This window comes from Peromyscus maniculatus, chromosome 11 (assembly GCF_049852395.1).
Source record: "Peromyscus maniculatus bairdii isolate BWxNUB_F1_BW_parent chromosome 11, HU_Pman_BW_mat_3.1, whole genome shotgun sequence".
Classification (NCBI taxonomy): Eukaryota; Metazoa; Chordata; class Mammalia; order Rodentia; family Cricetidae; genus Peromyscus; species Peromyscus maniculatus.
Genome location: NC_134862.1, coordinates 37,697,556 through 37,717,080, shown reverse-complemented (window position 1 = coordinate 37,717,080; position 19,525 = coordinate 37,697,556). Strand labels below are relative to the sequence as shown.

Genomic DNA, 19,525 nt, shown 5'->3' with positions numbered 1-19,525 from the left:
TACTGAAGATAACCTTAGTCCTAGCACTTGAGAGGCACAGGCAGGCAAATCTCTGTGAGTTCAAGGTCAGCCTGTTCTACAGAGCGAGTTCCAGGACAGCCAGGGCTCTGTTGTTACACAGAGAAACCCTGTCCTGAACAACAAAACAAAACAAACAAAACAAAAAAACTCTGGTCTGCTATGGATATCGATCACTCTGTATGCTGAAAATGTGTTGCTCTGATTTGGTTGATAAAATACTGATTGGCCAGTAGCCAGGCAGGAAGTATAGTATAGGTGGGACAAGCAGAGAGGAGAATTCTGGGAACAGGAAGGCTGAGTCAGGAGTCACTGCCAACCACCGCCGCCATGAGAAGCAAGATGTAAAGTACCGGTAAGCCACAAGCCACGTGGCAACTTATAGATTAATAGAAATGGGTTAATTTAAGATATAAGAACAGATAGCAAGAAGCCTGCCACGGCCATACAGTTTATAAGTAAAATAATCTCTGTGTGTTTACTTGGGTCTGAGTGGCTGTGGGCCCCAGCGGGACTGGAGAAATCTCCAGCTACACTAGTCAGTAGCTTCAGCCTGAGATGATCTTGAAAATGTCAATGAAAGCAGAGGACCAGGAAAGAGGAACAGGGAACGAGAAACCACTGTTAAGTTAAACAGGTGACTACCAGGCTGGGAAGACAGCCCAATCAATAAAGGCACTTGCCACCAAGGCTGAGGACACAAGTTCTTTCTCTGTTAGCCACGTGATGGAAGGAGAGAACTGACCCCTACAAGTTGTCCTCTGACCTCCACACCTGTGCTGTGGCACCCAAGTGTCCACACAGATACACACACATACACATAGTAAGTAAATACACGTAATCAAAGTTTTGAGAAAAGCACATGACTACCAAACTTTAAAAAAACAATCTGTAGAAGAGAATGAAGGTAAGCAGAGGAAAGCTTAATATTTTAGAGGGGAGAGGACAAAAAGGGAAATATGAGCCTAATAAGACATACAGGGTTAGACCCAAAATCATGCTATCAGGGATTCCAGGAAATAAAGACAAAACGGGAAGGAATAAATTATCCAAAGAAAACCATGAAAATTTATGAGAACAAAAAAAATGTTATTCAAATTAAATAAGGTATTCTGAGTGCTGAGCAGAATTTTGAGGCATATAAATATGATATATATATATATATATATATATATATATATATATATATATACATACAGATAGAGGTAATTATGAAATTTTAGAATACTAGAGATAGAAGTGAATGAAACCCTCTAAAGAAGAGGTTTTCTTGGGGTGGAGAGATGGTTCAGAGGTCAAGAGCGCTAGCTGTTCTTCCAGAGGTCCTAAGTTCAATTCCCAGCAACCACATAGTGGCTCAGAACCATCTGTAATGAGATCTGGTGCCCTCTTCTGGCATACAGGTATATTGTATACATAATAAATCTTAAAAAAAAAAAAAAAAAAAAAAAGATTTTCTCTTTTTATATTTTTCATTTGTGTGTGTGTGTCTGTGTTAAATATCCCTGTGTTTGTATGTTTGCAGATATGTGAAATACATGTGGGAATGCACATTCATGTGTATGCCTGTGCATGTGGAGGTCAGAGTGGATATTTCAATGCTATTTGAAACATGTTTCCTGGTCAATGTAATGCTTTAACATGAGTGTCATAGTTCATGTACAGTGTTTACAGTTTGGCCATGAAAGCGTTTTTTTAGGGTCTTGATTGACTTGAAATATTACTTTACATGCTTGAAATGTTTACATATGCAATTCCTTCTTTTATCTGATGTGTGTCTAAGGCAGGTAGTTCAGAAAGTATGTTTTTATTTCATAACTTCTCTAACTAAGTTCCTAACTTCTCTAGAAGGTCTTTGTTTCCTCACCCACATGCCAGCTTCACAGAGCTGCATTAGGGTTCAATGCGTTCAGCCCACAGTGAGCACTAAGCAGAAAGACATAGGAAGTCCATGGCTGTGTTCACTCAGTACATGGATGTGATTATTCCACTGAGTTATAAGTCTTTATGAAGAGTGGCACTATAAATTAGATTCATTTCCTGTCAGCCTGGTTAATGAAAATGCTAAGTTCTTTCATTTAGGAAGAACAATTGCTTCCTCATTTGATTTGATATCTGTTGGCTGATTTTTAGTTTGAAAAAGAAAAACAACATGACATCCGATCATTCTTCTTACCAAAACTGAAAAAGAGACAGTTGGAAACATCCTGTGCCGAGTCAAAGGAATTCAAAGAGAAGACTGTAGTGGCCTCAGGCCCTTACAGCACTGATGATGGAAATGGTTTTGAACCTGAAACCAAAAGACCGAAGTCACTCAGCACCAAGGACCACCACAGTGCACTGGAGGAAAGACCATCCATGCAAGCCGGAACCTCGTCCGGGGAAGGTGTCCACGAGGTCAGGCCCCCATTGGCCTCCCCAGCCCTTCTTCCTAGGAAGGGCTGGCAGTGTGGCTTCTGCACGTTCATCAATGACTCAGCCCTTCCTCACTGTGAGATGTGTGAGAACCCTCGGGGCAGAGCTGGTGAGTGCCCAGGTGAAGGTGAGCTGGAGGGATAGGGGCGGGGGTGGGGGGTGGGGGGGGCAGCGGTCTGAAGGCCATCCAAGTCTTCAGATACTGTTGTTACCCAACTGTCTTGTGACTCAGCAGCCTGCAGCCCTTAAAACGAAGTAAGAATTTCACTGAGTGAAGACTGTAAATCCATCCCCTGTGGGATGTGAGTGGCTCCTGGTTCTGTCAAGAACATATATATTGAATGTCACTGGCTTGGCATTATTTTGGCACAAGTGGGCATTTCTGGTTAATGTCAGCAGGATGTGAGCTCAGTGGGCATGAGAAGCCTTGTTGCTATGGCAACAGATGTGCCTCCCATATAACAGACCTGTGTTATAAAACAAGTAGATATTCTTGTTTTTAAGGAAATTACAGAGGATTTCTATATTTAAATGGAATCCTTTGGGTAACGACTTTGCCTGCTTAGCATACATTGTGCCATGGTTTTTTTGCTTAACAAGTCATGAGTTCTTCTCAAGGTTTTTTTTAAAGGAATCTGCCAACACACACACACACACACACACACACACACACACACACACACACACACACAGAGATACAAGATAAATACAATGTAACAGGGAAAAATGTCATTAGTATTCTCTCTGTTTTCAGTTTCAGAGAACATTTTATGCCAATGGGGAAAAAATGCCAAGTTAACAGTTCTGGAAACTAGAAGCAGGTTATTTTATTATGGCATACATAGTTGCTCACGTCAATTCTCCAATATATATTCATTCTTCCGACAATTGACCCTTGCAGAGACAGAGCTAAGAGAACTCTGATGTTCTGTTTTTTTCCTACTCCTTCTTCTCTCTTAGTTTTGATCTAAGAGAAAAGTGTATCAGCAGCTAAGCCTTTCCTCTCTCACTTCTGAGAACTCGTTCGGAATTGACAAGTGGCCATCTGGGTAGCTTTCTTTGTTATGTGGGCACCTGTTCTCTGCAATCGAACCACACGCTTTCTCCAGGCAGGGTCTTGGCCACAGTTAACATGACCCCCTGCAATCCCTGACTGGTGCAGACAATCAAACTACAGCAACCTGTGACTATAGAGTAATGCCCGCTCACAGGAAGAGTATAAAGTGATGAGCTGGGGGCGGGGGGGGGGGGGAGTCAAAATTTAAAAAAAAAATAGATATTTTTTAAAAAATCATAGTTGATTATGTGTCTGATAGTTCTGATTTTCCCTTATGGTGCCAAGAGCAACTATGAAAGTTGCTTCAATAAGCAACTGTGAGCATGAAGCAATCTGCTTGTAGAAAAATAAAAACGTTAAGTAACAGTGTCATCTCAACGTTACAGTGGTCAGCTTTACATTATTACAGTTGGCAAAGGGATCACCGACCTTGACTTGTTTGTGCTCCCAAAGTATTAAAAGGCAGAACGAATACTAGTTAAACAGAAGAATCCAGAAACTTAAAGGAGCCGTATTAGGATGCTGCAGTCTGCAGAGGCTGCTGATTGAGGCCTCTGGTGCTCTGGAGGGAATATGGCATAGGTTACATTGCATGATCGTATTTACCAACAGCTGAAACTGCCCAGTCCTCTATCTCTAACTTGAATGCCAGAGTGGTTATGTCCAAAGCAGCCTACAAACCACTCTGCTTGGGAGTTCAGTGATGTCTCAAGCTCCATAGGTCTGGGCTAGAATCTGAGGGCTGCAGAGATCCTAGCTGCTCAGATGCTTGCTGCATAAGCTTTATGACCCAGATTTGCATCTCAGCCCCCACAGAGAAAGCCAGGCACAGCCCACATCCCCACCTGGGAATGTCCAGACAGGCAGGTTTCTGGAACTTACCAACTGGCTAGCCAACAAAGCCAAAGCTCCAAGGTTCAGTGAGAGACCAAAATACAGTGGGAAATGATTAAAGAAGGTACCAGATGTCAACTTTCAGTCTATGTGCATGTGTGCGTGAGTGCGTGTGCGTGTGCGTGTGCGTGTGCGTGTGTGTGTGTGTGTGTGTGTGTGTGTGTGTGTGCATGTTGCAGAAATTAAAAACCTCAGCATTGGGCTGGAGAGATGGCTCAGCTGGAAAGAGCTTAGACTGCTCTCCCAGAGGACCCAGGTTCGATTCCCAGCACCTAGATGGCTGCTCACAACAGTCTTTAACTGCAATCCTAGAGGATCTGACAAAGCCTTCTGGCCTCCATGGACCCAGTACACACATGGTGCACAGACATACATGCAGGCAAAATACCCATATGCATAGATGAAAATAGATAATAAAGGGAGCATCCTTGATCTCCTGCTCACCTCCCCTCAGTTGTTAAACCTCCCCGGAATAGATCCCTATTCCAAGCACTTCCTCCTGTTGCTACCACATGAAAGCCACTCTTTCAAGACCCAGGAGCATCCTCCACTCCAGTCTTGCCCTTTGGAGCCTTTCCATGCAAAACAGCCAGAACCACCCTTTAATAATGGGCATCAGCTAGGCATGGCAGCGTAGGCCTTTAATCCCAGCACTCAGGAGGCAGAGGGAGATGGATCTCTGTGAGTTCCAGGCCAGCCAAGGCTTCCTACTGAGACCTATGGAAAAAATCAACAACAAAAGTGCAGCCATCGTTACTCTGTGTAAAGGTCTCTGCCCCCTCCAGTTCCGTGTCGAGTCTGTCCACCAGTGTGAGCCCTTGACGGCTCAGCAGCGGCTCCGAGCTGGGGTGGGACTGAGAGCATGACCCTGACAACCTGTTCTGTGTGTGGTAGTCTGATACTGCTCTGTTACAGTTCTGGATTCCGCCTTTGCTAGCTGCTCTCCCGGCCTCTAGTCCTCTTACACAAGCCCAAGCTGGCGCTCCTCATTTGCAGATACATTTTTTATTTGTTTGTTTACACTTTTGTGTATCTGTGCATCTTAGAAGGGATACGTCGGGTGGCAAGGCAAATAGTCCACCTGCCTCGGCCTCCCTAGTGCTGGGATTAAGGGTGTGAGCCACCAACCCGGCTATCTCCCCCTCCCCCCCCCCCCTCTCTTTTTTAATAAAATTGAGCTGTGACATTTTAATTTATGCTTGTTACATGTAACTTACTTTATTTTAATAATTCTAGCTGGCCTCAACCAGGTGGAGGATGCCAACAAAAAGGAGGAGGTTGACTCTCAGAAAAACACCTCCAAACAGGACCAGGCTAGTTTGGACTGTGTAAAACAACTCCCTGGACAGCCAGAGCCTGAGCAGTCAGCTAATAGCAAGGAAGAAACACCGGAAGATGAGAAGGAAGACGGAGTGACGTCCCAGGCAGGGAATGGTAAGTCCTGATCGGACAAGAACTGTGTGAGGTCTAGGGATACGGCTCAGTCGGCAGAGTTCTTAGCATGGGTCTGTGGCTTCAGTCCCCAGCACTGCATACACCAGCTGTGGTGAAAGTTTGTCATCCCAGTACTCAGAAGGAAGAGACAAGGACATTGGGAATTCAAGGTCATCTTTGGTTACATAGTGAGTCTGAGGCTAGCCTGAGCTATATGAGACCCTGTTTCAAAACTAACCAACTAAATAAATAAGTACCATAAACTTTAATATGTAATGCTGTTACTACATTTGTGATTGATACCTTTTCCCACGTGTGTTTTGTCCCCTTTTATGAAAGTTAAAAACATCTCCCTCTCTCAGAAACATCTTTCAATACCGGATGACTCTCTGCTGGCATCGACACTACATAGTATCACCACCACCAAATCGCTGCTGCCCCCAGAATGTTGCCTCGCCCAGCCACAGTGAGCTCACTGACAGGGAGAGAGCTGTTTTTATTTGGGTAGTACATCAGGTCACAGTAATCAGATTGACAGAGAACCAACAGCCCGTCAGCAAATCATTCATCTTTTCCACAATGAATGCTTTGAGATGGCTACACTCAGCATTTTTTAAGAAACCATTTTAAGGACCATAATTTCAAGGCTGTCTGAAGTGAGCTAGAGAGACGCACTGAGGGCAGTGATCAGCACAGTTGCTGGGCCACTGATGCGTTGAGGAGGCATTGTCTGCACTCATTATTTAACCGGGGGGTTGGGGGCTTGATTTTAGTTGTACTAGGGATCCCGCCCGGGGTCTTTGCATTTTAGACAAATACTCTACCACTGAACTATAGCCTCAGCCCCTTTGACTCTAATTATTATGTAGACTTGTCTCCAAGTTTGGTTTTTCCTGAAGAATTCTGGATACTATGACCAAGAAAATACTTTCAAGACTGATGAGGGAATAAGCATGTCTAGTCATCTCCTTGTGGATGGGACAACAGCCACAGGGAACCAGGCACGTCAGTGGCACTCAGCCAGGTGGTCCTGATGTTCATAATCAAATGGGGACTCTTCAGTCCCAGCTGCAGTATGCTCAGCAAAGGGGAGAAATTCTAAACCCTTCAAGTCTGGTAATGGTTTCTGGTAGTGGGGAAGCATCCCTTCTGATAAACTCTGTCTTTGCAGATGATTCCAAATCTATTGCTTCTCGTCCAGTCATTAGCAAAGAAGGCCCAGGTTTCAGATATACCAATGCTCTTAGAGACCTGCCTTGCGAGTTTTATTTCAGGCCTAGACAAGAATTGCTTACCAAATGTGTTGGTTTCTGTACATAGCTGTTTCATTATTCTAACCTGCACAACAGTGAAATAAGCTATTTTTGGAAGATCTATTTTTAGTTTATCTATGTGTCTGAGCATGTGTATGACCACATGTGTAGATACCCAGAGAGGCCAGAAGAGAGCATCAGATTCCCTGAATCTGAAGTTACAGACAGTTGTGAGCCACCCAAGTGGGTGGGGGGCATCAAACTGCAGTTCTCTCTCTCTTTCTCTCTCTCTCTCTCTCTCTCTTGGTTTTTCGAGACAGGGTTTCTCTGTGTAGTTTTGGAGCCTGTCCTGGATCTCGCTCTGTAGACCAGGCTGGCCTCGAACTCACAGAGATCCACCTTGCTCTGCCTCCAGAGTGCTGGGATTAAAGGCGTGCACCACCACAAGGCGCATGCCGGGCTCAGATTCTCTTTTGTCTTCTTCATTAGAGCAGTTGAATAACCCAGGTGCCCTGCCAGTGTATGAGACCTTCATGTTTTGTGCAAGTAAGAACACAGACCGGATCCACCTCTACACCAAGGTCAGTGCCACGCAGATTCTGCACCTCAAAGTATAAAGCCAGGCTTCCTTTCTTCCCTTTTTAATGGAGATCTTTTTTTGTTTTGTTTTGTTTTTCAAGACAAGGTTTCTCTGTCTAACAGCCCTGGTTGTCCTGAAACTCACTCTGTAGCCCAGGCTGGCCTTGAACTCACAGAGATCTGCCTGCCTCTGTGTCCCGAGTGCTGGGATTAAAGGGGTGCGCCACCACCGCCCAGCTCTCAGTGGAGATCTTTAACAATGAGATAGGCACCCAGGTTTTTTGCCCCCATGTAGCTTAGACAATGAGAGGCAAAAGCAGAGTCATGAAGACTTGAGAGGAAGAGACCTGGATTTCGGTGTTACTGTTCTGCACTATCTTGGACACATTCAGCCGCTCTCAGCTTCCATTTGCTCCGCTGTAAAATGTAGGGAGGGTTTGTTACAAGGAGAAAATGAGCTCGTTAGCATTTGAAGCAACATTTTATAGCTGCCTAACACCCCACCCCCACTCCCCACACCCCATCCCAGCCTCCATGCTGAATATCAGAGACAAGGCATCATGATGTGACAAGGCTCCTGCAGTGGCCTTGGCTAGCAAAGGCCACACATTTTAGTATGAAGACCCCTGTCCATGATGAAAATGTGTTGAAGACCCTAAGCTCCTTATACCTTTTGATACTTACTCCATTCTGTATTGAAATGAAGACACTTAAAATATTCATGTATTATTGTTTTAAAATAACAAAGATCCGCCTGCCTCTGCCTCCCTAGTGCTGGGATTAAAGGCATGCCCCACCGCCACCACTACCAGCTGCACTTATATTTTCTAAAGCAGAATACCGTGCTGAGAAGAGTAATACCAGCCCCATTTGTCAGCAACTCTCTAGTTTCAGTCGAAGACTGGGATCTGGGTGTAATGGTGCATATCTATAACCCCAGCAATGGGGAGGCTGAAGCAGGAGGAACTCCAGTTCGAGGACAGCCTGGGCTGTTGTAGCATGCTCTTGTCTCAACAAGACAGATGAGGACTGTTAAGGAGAACTCAGTCATAAGGGAGTAAGAGCTTGATGGGCAGATAAGAACCCCCAATATTACTGTTGGACCCCAAAGTTTAGGGTCTCAAGTGGGTGCCCCAAGAACTCAGACTCCAGTCCAGTTGATGCAACAGCAGGAGGATTTTATTTAAGCATCTGTACAGATGGGCTACTCTTGTCCTGAGAACAAGAGTCGCATCTTAGTGTAACCACATGGGTGCTTTTAAAGGAAAAACCCACAAAACCCACAGGATTACAATTCCCACACAATTTCATCTCGATTGATTTATGTCTAGGGCTAATTTCCTAAGATCATGGTCTGGTTACAGAGGGGGTACAGTCACATCAACAGGTACATTCTTCCTGAAACCTCAAGGAGGGTATCAGGGCGGGAGTGGAGTTTACACAAAGGTCACGGTGGTCCTTCCTGGAACACCTGCAACTATCCCAGTCACAGTTGAGCACATCTCTTAACAGAAATCTTTTTACATTGTTACATTGTTACAGGTTGAATAATGGCTGAGTCAGGTGGCCCTTGGAACTAGATTTTTAGTTTCTCATTTCCTGGGGCTTGGGGCTGTAAGCCTGAAGGGTTAAGGTCTTTCATTACAATGTGCGACTTTGTGGCCCCCACGAGAAGGTCTTGGAGACCATGTGAGGATCGTTATCCTAACTACACCAATAGAAGTATGGAGAAGTTGGCAAAGATTTTAAATACCTGTTTCTTCAGTTTTGAACTTGTAATAAGTTTAGCTGTACAAACTATAATTCTATAACTACATGGTCTGTTCTATTGAAAGAATATTTTGTCTCTCCACTATTAGATTTCTTTAGTGTGGGGCATTCTTGTGCCACAGCAAGTGTGTGGAGGTGAGAAGATAACTCACAGGGCTCCGTTCTCTTGTTCTGTCCTGTGGGTTCAGGGAAGTGAGATGCTTTTTAAAACGTGACTATGGATCTGAGGGTGCTGCTTCATGAAACGGTATCTGCTGGGCGTGCACAAGGCCCCAAGTTTAATATCCAGCACTGGAGAGAGAGAGGGAGAGAGAGAGAGAGGGGGAGAGAGAGAGAGAGAGAGAGAGAGAGAGAGAGAGAGAGAGAGAGAGAGAGAGAGAGAGAGAGACTTACAACCAAACTACTTTCAACTGTGTTTTCTGCTAAAGCAGATTTGATATATGCTGTGCTGTACAATCATATTCAGTCAGAAGGAAAGGTTTGTACAGATACCAAATCACCACACAGCATCCACTGTTGGACCAAAATGACCTTGAGTCACCAGAGACCAAGCAAGGCGGTACTTGTTACCCTTGTGGGCCTGAATCCCAGCCCACCCTGTGGAGCCTCTACCTGAGGGAGGCAGACTGGAGAGCACGTGGGACCTCTCCGCTCATCTCCAAGCAGTCTTTAGTGCCTGTGCCAACCTCTTCATGGGGGTCCAGGCTGTGCCTCTCGCCATCACCGGGAGGGAGCAGAATGGTGACCCCCTCATGGATATGTGAAGATGAGGAGCCAAGAGACTGCCCAGTCAGAACACAGCAGGGCCTCAGAAGCCCTTGGGTCTGTGAACGCTCTATCATATCATCAGTGTTTCTCCCCTTGAGGTGGGGACAGGGAGAGACAACAAGCCTCATAAAAGGGGGAGCAGCTAAGAGCCTGCCAGCCTCCTGCCTGGGCTTCCTGTCCTCAACATTTCTGTCCACAGTCTCACAGACGTGTTTATGGCTGCTCTAAATACTGACATATGCATTACCATAAAAAGGCGTCATTCAGCTACTGCCGTTTCCTAACAGATGTAGATGGATGGAATGTGACATCTTTTTACAGCTGAGACTGCGTGGAGATGAAAGTTTACCTTTTCACCCCAGAATGTCTAGAAGTCTGTAAAATCCCTAGTTCACTGCCTATGAGTGAACCCCATAAAGGAGAAGTCAGTAACAGAAGCTTAACATCCTATGTCACAGAGAACTGATTATTGCCAGGAGAATCCCAAATCCAAGGTTTGGAATTCTATCTCGCAACTTTAGAATTATGTAATTACATACACGAGTAAATACCATGTCATAAAGGCTTTCATCGTTTTCTTCTTCCAATGGTCCACCAGCACTGTTGACGAAGAGACGTGAACATGAGCAAGTGTTATTGATGTAGTGAATTTTCATATGGCAGTCGTCTCCCCCTTTAAAAAGGAGATGACATTCACTCACTCGCGCTTGAGAGATGACGTTCCTCAATGCAGTTTCCTCTCCAGGCAGGGGCATGGACCCCTGCTCTTCATGGAGCAGCAGGGTAACATGACTTTGAGAAGCCTCGTTTTCAATAAGTCTCTAGACTTCTCTGTCTCCCTTCCCCTCCTGCCAGTAACAATGGGCAGCTGTGTCAGCCCACTGGGAAGGGACAGACAGATGTTTATCGAGCTGTTGTTTGACAGGAGTTATGTCTTTGATACTATAAAGGAGATCACTTGGGATTTGGAGGTGGTTGTGTAATGTCAAGGATGTGCAGTTCTTCTGGATTGGCTTACAGTTTTCCATCAGCTCCATGTATGTTTCCAAGGTCAGGCAGTAGAGAAGTATGTCGGGGCAGTAAGTACAGCCTCCAGGCTGACGACAGAAAGCTTGGACTGTGTGCAGGCGAGTGAGAGGAACAAGCAGACGCCATAACAGGCTGCTCAGTCTTTTCTCAGAGATCAGGCCTCAATTTCCATTTCCTGAGACTGAGCAAGCAGTTTCTGAGAGGGTCATGAACAAAAGACGATTAATCACTGATGCCCCTGTCACCAGGGACAGGGACATAGGATGCACCAAGCCTGGGCCACTGAATCAGCCCACACAGTCAGTATTGCTAGGCCAGCCAGCCTCCATGGCAGCTCAAGGACAGAGCCTGGGACCTGTCCAGGCCTGCCCAAAAATGGATAACTGTGCCCCCAACTGACCCTAGCCAATTAAAAGTTACTAACCTGATTGCCACTCGCATAAACCAATCCTGAGTCTGTTTCTATGTAGTCTGTAGACCCCAAGACCTCTCCTTGCTTTACCACCTATAAAAACCCTGCCCCATTGCTACTCGGGATCTCTCCTGCTCTGCTGCTGCCTCAGAGGGACGGAGAGGCCCGAGCTCACAATAAAAAGACCCGAGTGCAACAATAAAAAGACTCTTTGCTTATGCATCAGATGTGGTCTCTTGATGGTCTTTGGGGGACTCTGGGTACAAGAGTAAAGCCTCTTCCAGCCACCTCAGCTCTGCAGGGGACTCATGTTTTGTACGCCCTTGTCTAGAATGTTCCTCCTAGTGATTTTTTTAGGAGATTGGTCATGCGACATCATAACTAAACTTTTCTTATACAGTAGTTACTAGTACCTACAGATTAATTGCCCTAACAATGTCTCCTCATCTGTTATCAGGATGGGAAACCGATGAGCTGTAATTTCATTCCTTTGGATATAAAATTAGACCTTTGGGAAGACTTGCCAGCAAGCTTTCAACTAAAACAGAATCGCTCACTGGTAAGAACAGTTCTAAATAATACACTTGCATTTATCTGAACGAAAACTATTTTAGTAATTTTAGACGTCATTTTTAGTTAAATGAAGCAAACCTTATGGCTGTGGCAGAGTCAGGTTGCAGGCTGCATTTTTATCCACCCAGGCAGTGTCTATTAATTCCACCGGTGCTAAGAATAAATCTGTTTCCTTGCTGAGTGATCACACCTGGCGTGGCTGCTGAGCACAGAGTCATCCTCACATCTCCTCACTCTCATCCTTCGGATTAGCAGCTGTGACACATCTGTCAGAATCACACTGTCTTCTAAGGCTAAATTCTAACACTGGCACATTCCAAGAGCCAGGGTAACAGCACACTGTGACTCTGGACTCATTGCCAGTGACCCGGGTGCTGCAGCTGCAGGCCAGGCAGCTGCCAGGTAGACCTTAACCTCCACCCTCCATGTGCACGCCACCATTTACATTTTCAAGAAAGTAGTGGGCTTTTATTTGTGTTTTTACTACCCTGTTAGTGGAAATGAAGCAGTACCGGGGGTCAGCTGCACCCCTCTAGTAGGAAGAGGGAGCAGGGAGCTGTTGTCTTTGGTATCAGTTAGTACTGATGCTCAGATTCAGGAAGATGATAGATTAGATAGATTGAATAGATGCAGATACAGATACATAGATATATGAATGATAGAGCTACATAGATGATAAGTAGTAGGTAGGTAGATAGATAGATAGTTAGATAGATAATAAAATCTATTATCTATAACTGATTGATAAAGAACAATTGTGATAATCCTCAATTTATTGCTGGCTTTGTCCTGTGGTGTCTGCGACCTCTAATACAGTGATCGTGGAGGTTGCACCATCCCCTGTGGCCCCTTCAGAGTCTGCCTCCCTGAGGCCAGCTTTCCTGGGCTGTTGCAGGGGTCTTCTTCTATCTGCTCTGCTCTCTGTGAGCACATTCTCACTGTGGGCGCCTGTGTTCAGAGCGTGTGCTGGGCTGCCGAAGTGCCTGCCGTTAGAGACTCTGGATTGCACTTGGCATAGGCAATTCATAGCACGAGCGTAGTATCAAGTTGAAGAACAACACACTGTAGGACTCAACCTGTTGAGGGATGCTGTGAGACATCGGTTTTCTCGTGTTGTAAACGACCCGACTTTCGAAGGAAGGGACATGGAGAACAGTTAACTCCGCGTCATTTCTTTTCTACCAGATTTTGAGGTTTGTCCGAGAATGGAATAGTCTGACTGCCATGAAGCAGAGGATGATCAGGAAAAGTGGACAGCTGTTCCGCAGCCCAGCCCTGGCCTTGGAAGAGATCACAAGACAACAGGCCAAAGGAAACAGTGCTCAAAGGTGACAGTGGCCTTTCCCTTGCGTCTTGTAGGATATTGCTTTCCCTGGCTGCTTCTGTGGGCCATCTGAGGCACTGCATGGAACCATGAATGAAATTTCAGTAAGTTGAAGAAATTATGCTGAGGATGTAGTTTGTAGATAGAGTGCTTGCCTGGCATATACAAGCCCTGGGTTCCTTTGTAGCACTGATTAGCCAGTTGCAGGGCACACACTTGTAATTGCATCCTTTAGGAGGAGGCAGAGGAATCAGGAATGAGGATCAGGAATTCAAGGTTATTCTCAGCTGTATGGGGAGTTCAAAGCTAGTCTGGGCAATATGAAACCTTTTTAAGAGAAGGAGGGAGGGAGAAAGAATTATACTTAAAATAATAGTTACATCATTTCATAGCAACATAGTTGTGTATGTAGTGACTTCAATAAGATCTGCTGAGCCGGGCAGTGGTGGCGCAGGCCTTTAATCCCAGCACTCGGGAGGCAGAGGCAGGCCAGCCTGGGCTACAGAGTGAGTTCCAGGAAAGGTGCCAAAGCTACACAGAGAAACCCTGTCTCAAAAAAACAAAACAAAACAAAAAACCAAGACCTGCTGGAAGACATCAGATTGTCTGGATTTTGCTTATTGGGAATCCTGCTCATTAACAGAGAGGTTGGTGCACCTGTGACCTGCTAAGCCCGGGCAGTTAGAACAGAGAGACCTCTTACCTGAGAGCCACAGAGCAGGCCCTGGGACTTATCTGCCATGCAGCAGGGGCCTGTTCCTATTGTAGCACACCATCATGTTCCCAGAAGAGGAAGGTAACGGTCAGGTCTGTGGTTGGAATAAAGGTTAATTGTGACACATTTTCACTATCACCTGCCATCTTCACCAGAAGTCCAGTTCTAATACCTGTGTGTGACCTTGTAAGCATCTGCCCTCGCTTCAGTGACTTTCTCTGTGATCTTCAACCCTGGTTCTCTCAGCATGGAACAAAGAGCGCCAGGAGAAGTTGCCAGCTGCTCTGTAGTCAAGTTCTTTCTTTGAAGGAAGCCACAGAGTGACAGACCTACCCAGTACACCTTCCTCCATAAGGCTACATCTGCCTTAGGAAATGAGGGACCGGAGGGATGGTCCAGTGGTTATGTGCACTGGCTGCTCTTGCCGAGGACCTGGGTTTGGTTCCCAGCACCCACGTAACAGCTCACAACCACCTGTAACTCCAGTTCAGGGAGATCTCGTGCCCTCCTCTGGCCTCCATAGGCACCATGTTCCCAGAAGTGGGAAATAACTGCTCTAAGGGTCAGGTTTGTTCCTGAGAGTCAAACTGTCTGGAGCCCTTTTAGATTATCACAGCCACAGAGCACACCTAGGGACCGCCCGCCTTGATTATGGGGTCAGCCGTGGGAACAGAAGGAGGAGAATGAAGAAAGCTGTTCCCAGGGTTCGCCCAGACACCTTGCTGACTGACCACAGAAAGGGGGGTCTTGCAGGTAAACCTTTGCAGCCGCAGAGGGGAGAAGCACTGGGGTCCTGTGCTGGACCTCAGTGGGTGGAGGTGGCGGAGGGGGGGGGGGTGTCCGCAGAGCAGGTGTGGAAGACCTGGGAGTGGTAGACCTCTGCCGGAGGCAGCGCTAGACTCCAAGTCTCTTTCTCTCCCCTTGCCGTCCTACCTGATTATTTCTTAGAGAAATTCAACCCAAACGCCTCTTAGAAGCCCTCAGCCCAGTGGGCATGAGGGAGAGGCATCACACTTCACTTCATAGGCATGCACAAGGAGGATTCGTTTCTTAAACTATGAAATGTCAGGCTGGAGACATGGCTCAGTGTGTACATGGCTTGTATGAGGGCCAGGGTTCATTACCCAGCACCCACATAGAAGCTGAGCTGTCCCAGCAGCCAACTCAGGACGCAGACAGGGCTCCTTTGGGCAAGTTGACTAGCAGGACCAGCTAAACTAGTGACTCTAGATGCAGCAAGAGACCCTGTTCTAGTAAAGTGGAAAGTGATCCAGCAAGACACCTGACAACCCTTGGCCTCCACATGCATGTGGACCCGCAGATACAGAATCACACGTGTACACACACACACACACACACAAAATGTCTTAAGAAGAGCAACAAACAAGACATAGGCACTCAGTTTTGGGACTCCTGAACAAATGACTAGGTCCCCACAAGATTAGGCCCCAGCAAACAGCCCCAGCAGTGATCGGCCTTATCCAAGCTGGGGCCTTGCAGCTAGCTTCCAGGTCACTCAGTCCAGGTGACTAGGAATGACCAAGACCAGCAACCACTGCGTCGGTTCCGAATGAGTTCCACTTCTGAGTGACCAGGCCTAAGTGAGTGGCAGCCCTGTCGTGCAGGTCCTCCAGCAGCAGGTCAGCAGCCCGGGATTATACCCATCACTGTGAGCTACTTTCCAGAGCACATGCTTCTTCCTTTTCTGTTTGACAAAATTGAGATTTACCATAATCCTTTTTTTGGTTTTTCAAGACAGGATTTCTCTGTGTAATTTTAGTGCCTATCCTGGAACTCGCTCTGTAGACCAGGCTGGCCTTGAACTCACAGAGATCCAGCCTGCCTCTGCCTCCCAAGTGCTAGAATTAAAGGCGTGCACCACCAATGCCCAGCCCATAATCCTTTTTTGAGCTGGCATACTTTCTTGAATGTCTGCAAACCACAATGAAAAATGAAAAATTTAAAAAGTGTCAATTCCCTCCATTGTAGTCAGTCTTTTTCTTGTATTTTCTAAAAACTTATGTTTAAACCTTTTATATGAAAGCAAGTGGTCGTTTTCAGTTTTTAAGTCTCTGACTAGAAGTCTTAGCACCTCTGAAATTACTGAATCAAGGGTCTGACCCCTTACCCATTGACCAATGTGGGTCAGGCTTCATAGCCCCTACTCTGCAAAGCAGAGGGAGTTGGAGCTCATTTGGAAGCTCAGAAATGTGCTGGCAAAAGGATTTTGTCGGGAATAAAGCAGTTGGGGGATGGAGGCCAAGAAGGAGGCTTGGGGGCTAAAAGGACAAGGTAATTCACTGTGAATTAACCTGATCTTTGCTTTAAGAAAGAGATGTAAGTACACGTATAAACGTATAAAACGTTTCTCCTGTGCAGATTCACAGAAAAGGGCAACTTCAGGCTATAGACGGACAGCTGTTAGCTGAGGGTTGGTGTTCTTTGTTTCTGTAGCCCAGGCTGGCCTTGAACTCCTCCATTCCCATGCCTCTGCTTCTTAAGTACCAAGATTACAGGCCTGTGATACTATAACCAGCTAGCAGAGATGTGTGTGTCTGAGTGTGTCTGTGAGTGTGTGCACATATTCTTGTGTGAGTGTGGTGTGTGCATGCCATGGCACACATGTGGAGATCAGAGTACAACCTGGGGTGTTGGTCCCTGCCTTCTGCCTCTCTTGAGACAGTCTCTTCTTGTTCATCGTTGGCCATACTGACTGGATGGCCCAGAGACTCTCAGGGTCTCTGTGTCTGTGTCTCCCACCACACCACAGGAGCACTGGGGTTCCAGATGCCTGCAACCGTGTTATTCTTAGTGGCTTTGCTGTGCTAGTGAAAATGTGAGGAGATGAGTATTCTCTGCTGATGGAGTGCCTGTACTGCTGCATTGCAGAGGAGACCCACACATAAGGCAGCCAAGACTTTGGTCGTTGTTTTTCTTTTTCCAAGACAGGGTCTCACTGTATTCTCTGGCTGTCCTCTAACAGAGATCCACCTGCCTCTGCCTCCTAAGTGCTGGGACTAAAGGCGTGTGGCATTGCGCCCAACTCAAAGCAGCCCAGACTTTTAACCTAGAGATTCTAGTTCTGGGGATGTAGTATATATGTGTGTATGTGTTTCCATTTGGGGGGCGGTGCATGTGCACATGTGTGTGTTTCCATTTTGTGTGTAGGGGGAGTGCATGTGTGTATGTGCATGTGGAGATGTCAGGAATCATCCTCAATTGCTTTTCCACCTTATTCATTGAGGCTCATTTCTCAAACCCAGAGCTTCCCTATATGGCAGGCTTCTGAGGCAGAGCTACAGGCGGGATGCCACCCATCCGGTATTTGCATGGGTTCTTGGGCATCCAAACCCTGGTTCCCACACTTGCTCATCAAGCACTTTAACCCCTAAGCCGTCACTGTAATCCTATATATACAGTTCGTGTGTAAAAAAAATACAGTGGAGGCTGGAGAGTGGCTCAGGGGTTAAGAGCACTGGCTGTTCTTCCAGAGGACCCAGGTTCAATTCCAGCACCCACACGGCAGTTCAGAACAGCCTATGTGTAACTCCAGCTCCAGGAAATCGGATGCTCTCTTCTGACTCCAACATGCACTAGTCACACAAGTGGTGCACAGATATGTGTGCAGGCAAAACAGCTGTACACATAAACCAAAGTATTTTAAGAGACTCGTGTCCTCCATAGAGTAGAGTCTAGAGCATTTTTAAATGTGGCGGGTATAAATGTATGCTGTCGCCCAACAGCCCACTAATCAGAAACTGGGTACATAGATTGTCACACATAGGTTTATCCTCCACATGGTAGAGAGCCTGGAACCATTACAATGAATGTGGGGCTGGGCAGACGGTCCAGTGAGTCAAGAGAACTTGCTCTGCCATCATGAAGGCCAGTGTTCAAAACCCCATCACCCACGTTAGAAAACAAAGCAAAACGCTGAGCATGAAGAAATTCATGTTAAATTCACGTGGAACTTAACATAGCCGTAATAAGGGTAATAGCATAGAAACTGGGCTGTGCTGATTAGAAGACATTAACGGAGTCCTCGCATCTTCACTAGCACAACAATGCCACGTGGGAGCCAGGGCCTCTCACACTAGCAGGAGCACACCTGGCTTAGGTGCTGGAAGTCAGAAAGGAAGTAATTCAGTTCTGCTGAGGCTGTGGCAAGTCCAGGGGCAGTGGCCTGGAGCTTATGGGAGATCTGGTTGAACTCAGTTCTCTGAAAGAATCACTTGGCACCAAAGCTGTGCGGTGTTGTCGCCGGCAGAGGTGAGGGGTTCGGAAGAGCGGGGCACACTTGGGAAGTTTCTGTGCAGCTTGAAGGCAGTCAGCCTCCTTAAGACTGTCGGTCGGCCGCGGAGTTGATCATTTCTTAGGCCGGCAGCCACTCTTTTCTTCCCCCAGATTTTGAAAAATTGTGTATTCTAGTTTTCTTGCTACAGTAGAATACTCTGACCAGTAGTAACTTGGACGGGAAAGGATTTGTCCGGCTTATCGTTGCAGGTCACACTCCATCAGTGAGGGAGGGAGGCTGGGAACTTGAGGCAGGAACTTGAGGCAGGAACCATGGAGGTTTTGCTGCTCTTGCTGGTCAGCTCTCTGGCTCCTGCTGCAGTGTGTGCGTGCTGGCTTTCCTATACGATGTGGGATCGCCATATACAGTGAGCTGGGACCTCCTACACCCATGGCCTATCAAGACCATCCCCCACGGACACGCCCACAGGCTAGGCAGATCTAGGCAATTCCTCAACCAGGCCTTCCTCTCAGATAATTCTAGACTGTGGCTAGTTGACAATTAAAAATCATGAGGGACTCTTGAATTTCTTGGAGAAGTAAATATTGTGACAACTGATTTGGAGCAAAGTTACATGTTTCCACAGAACAAATAGCAGCCACAAGGACAGGCACGTTTCCAAACTTGGTGGTCAGCACAGGAAACATCACTGCATCTTGCTTTGTTCCTTTCCTTTCTCCAGGAGCACGCACTGTGAACGTAAGTGACAGGTACTTCCTGAGAATGTAACTCAGTGCACACTTGATTGGCGTGAGGGAGGGAGCTTCCAGAGTCAGTCTTTGTTGGTGGGGGAGGAGGGCATCTGCCACCGAAGCTCAGTTCAGTTCCTAGAGCCCACGTTAGAAGAGGAAAACCAACCCCTGACTTGCAACAGACAGAGACAGAGACAGAGACAGAGACAGAGATCATTTCTTATAAGATTTAAGGGGCTATAGAGCTGGCTTGGTGGTTAAGAGTACTTGCTACTTACAGAGGATCTGGGTTTGGTTT

At 46.5% G+C, this 19,525-nt stretch overlaps 1 protein-coding gene across 5 annotated transcripts in view; it reads left to right on the top strand.

Moving 5' to 3' along the window:
* The window catches only part of Zranb3 (zinc finger RANBP2-type containing 3), a 164,034-nt gene that overhangs the window by 136,079 nt on the left and 8,430 nt on the right, over positions 1 to 19,525 (top strand). For 3 of the 5 annotated variants that reach the window (XM_076547285.1, XM_076547286.1, XM_076547288.1), the window contains exons 13-17: positions 2,152 to 2,560; positions 5,621 to 5,818; positions 7,561 to 7,652; positions 12,087 to 12,188; positions 13,388 to 13,530. In XM_076547285.1, coding sequence (XP_076403400.1) covers positions 2,152 to 2,560; positions 5,621 to 5,818; positions 7,561 to 7,652; positions 12,087 to 12,188; positions 13,388 to 13,530 — 944 coding nt within the window. The remainder of the gene's footprint in view (positions 1 to 2,151; positions 2,561 to 5,620; positions 5,819 to 7,560; positions 7,653 to 12,086; positions 12,189 to 13,387; positions 13,531 to 19,525) is intronic. The other 2 variants (XM_042258049.2, XM_076547287.1) reach the window with 1 other exon arrangement.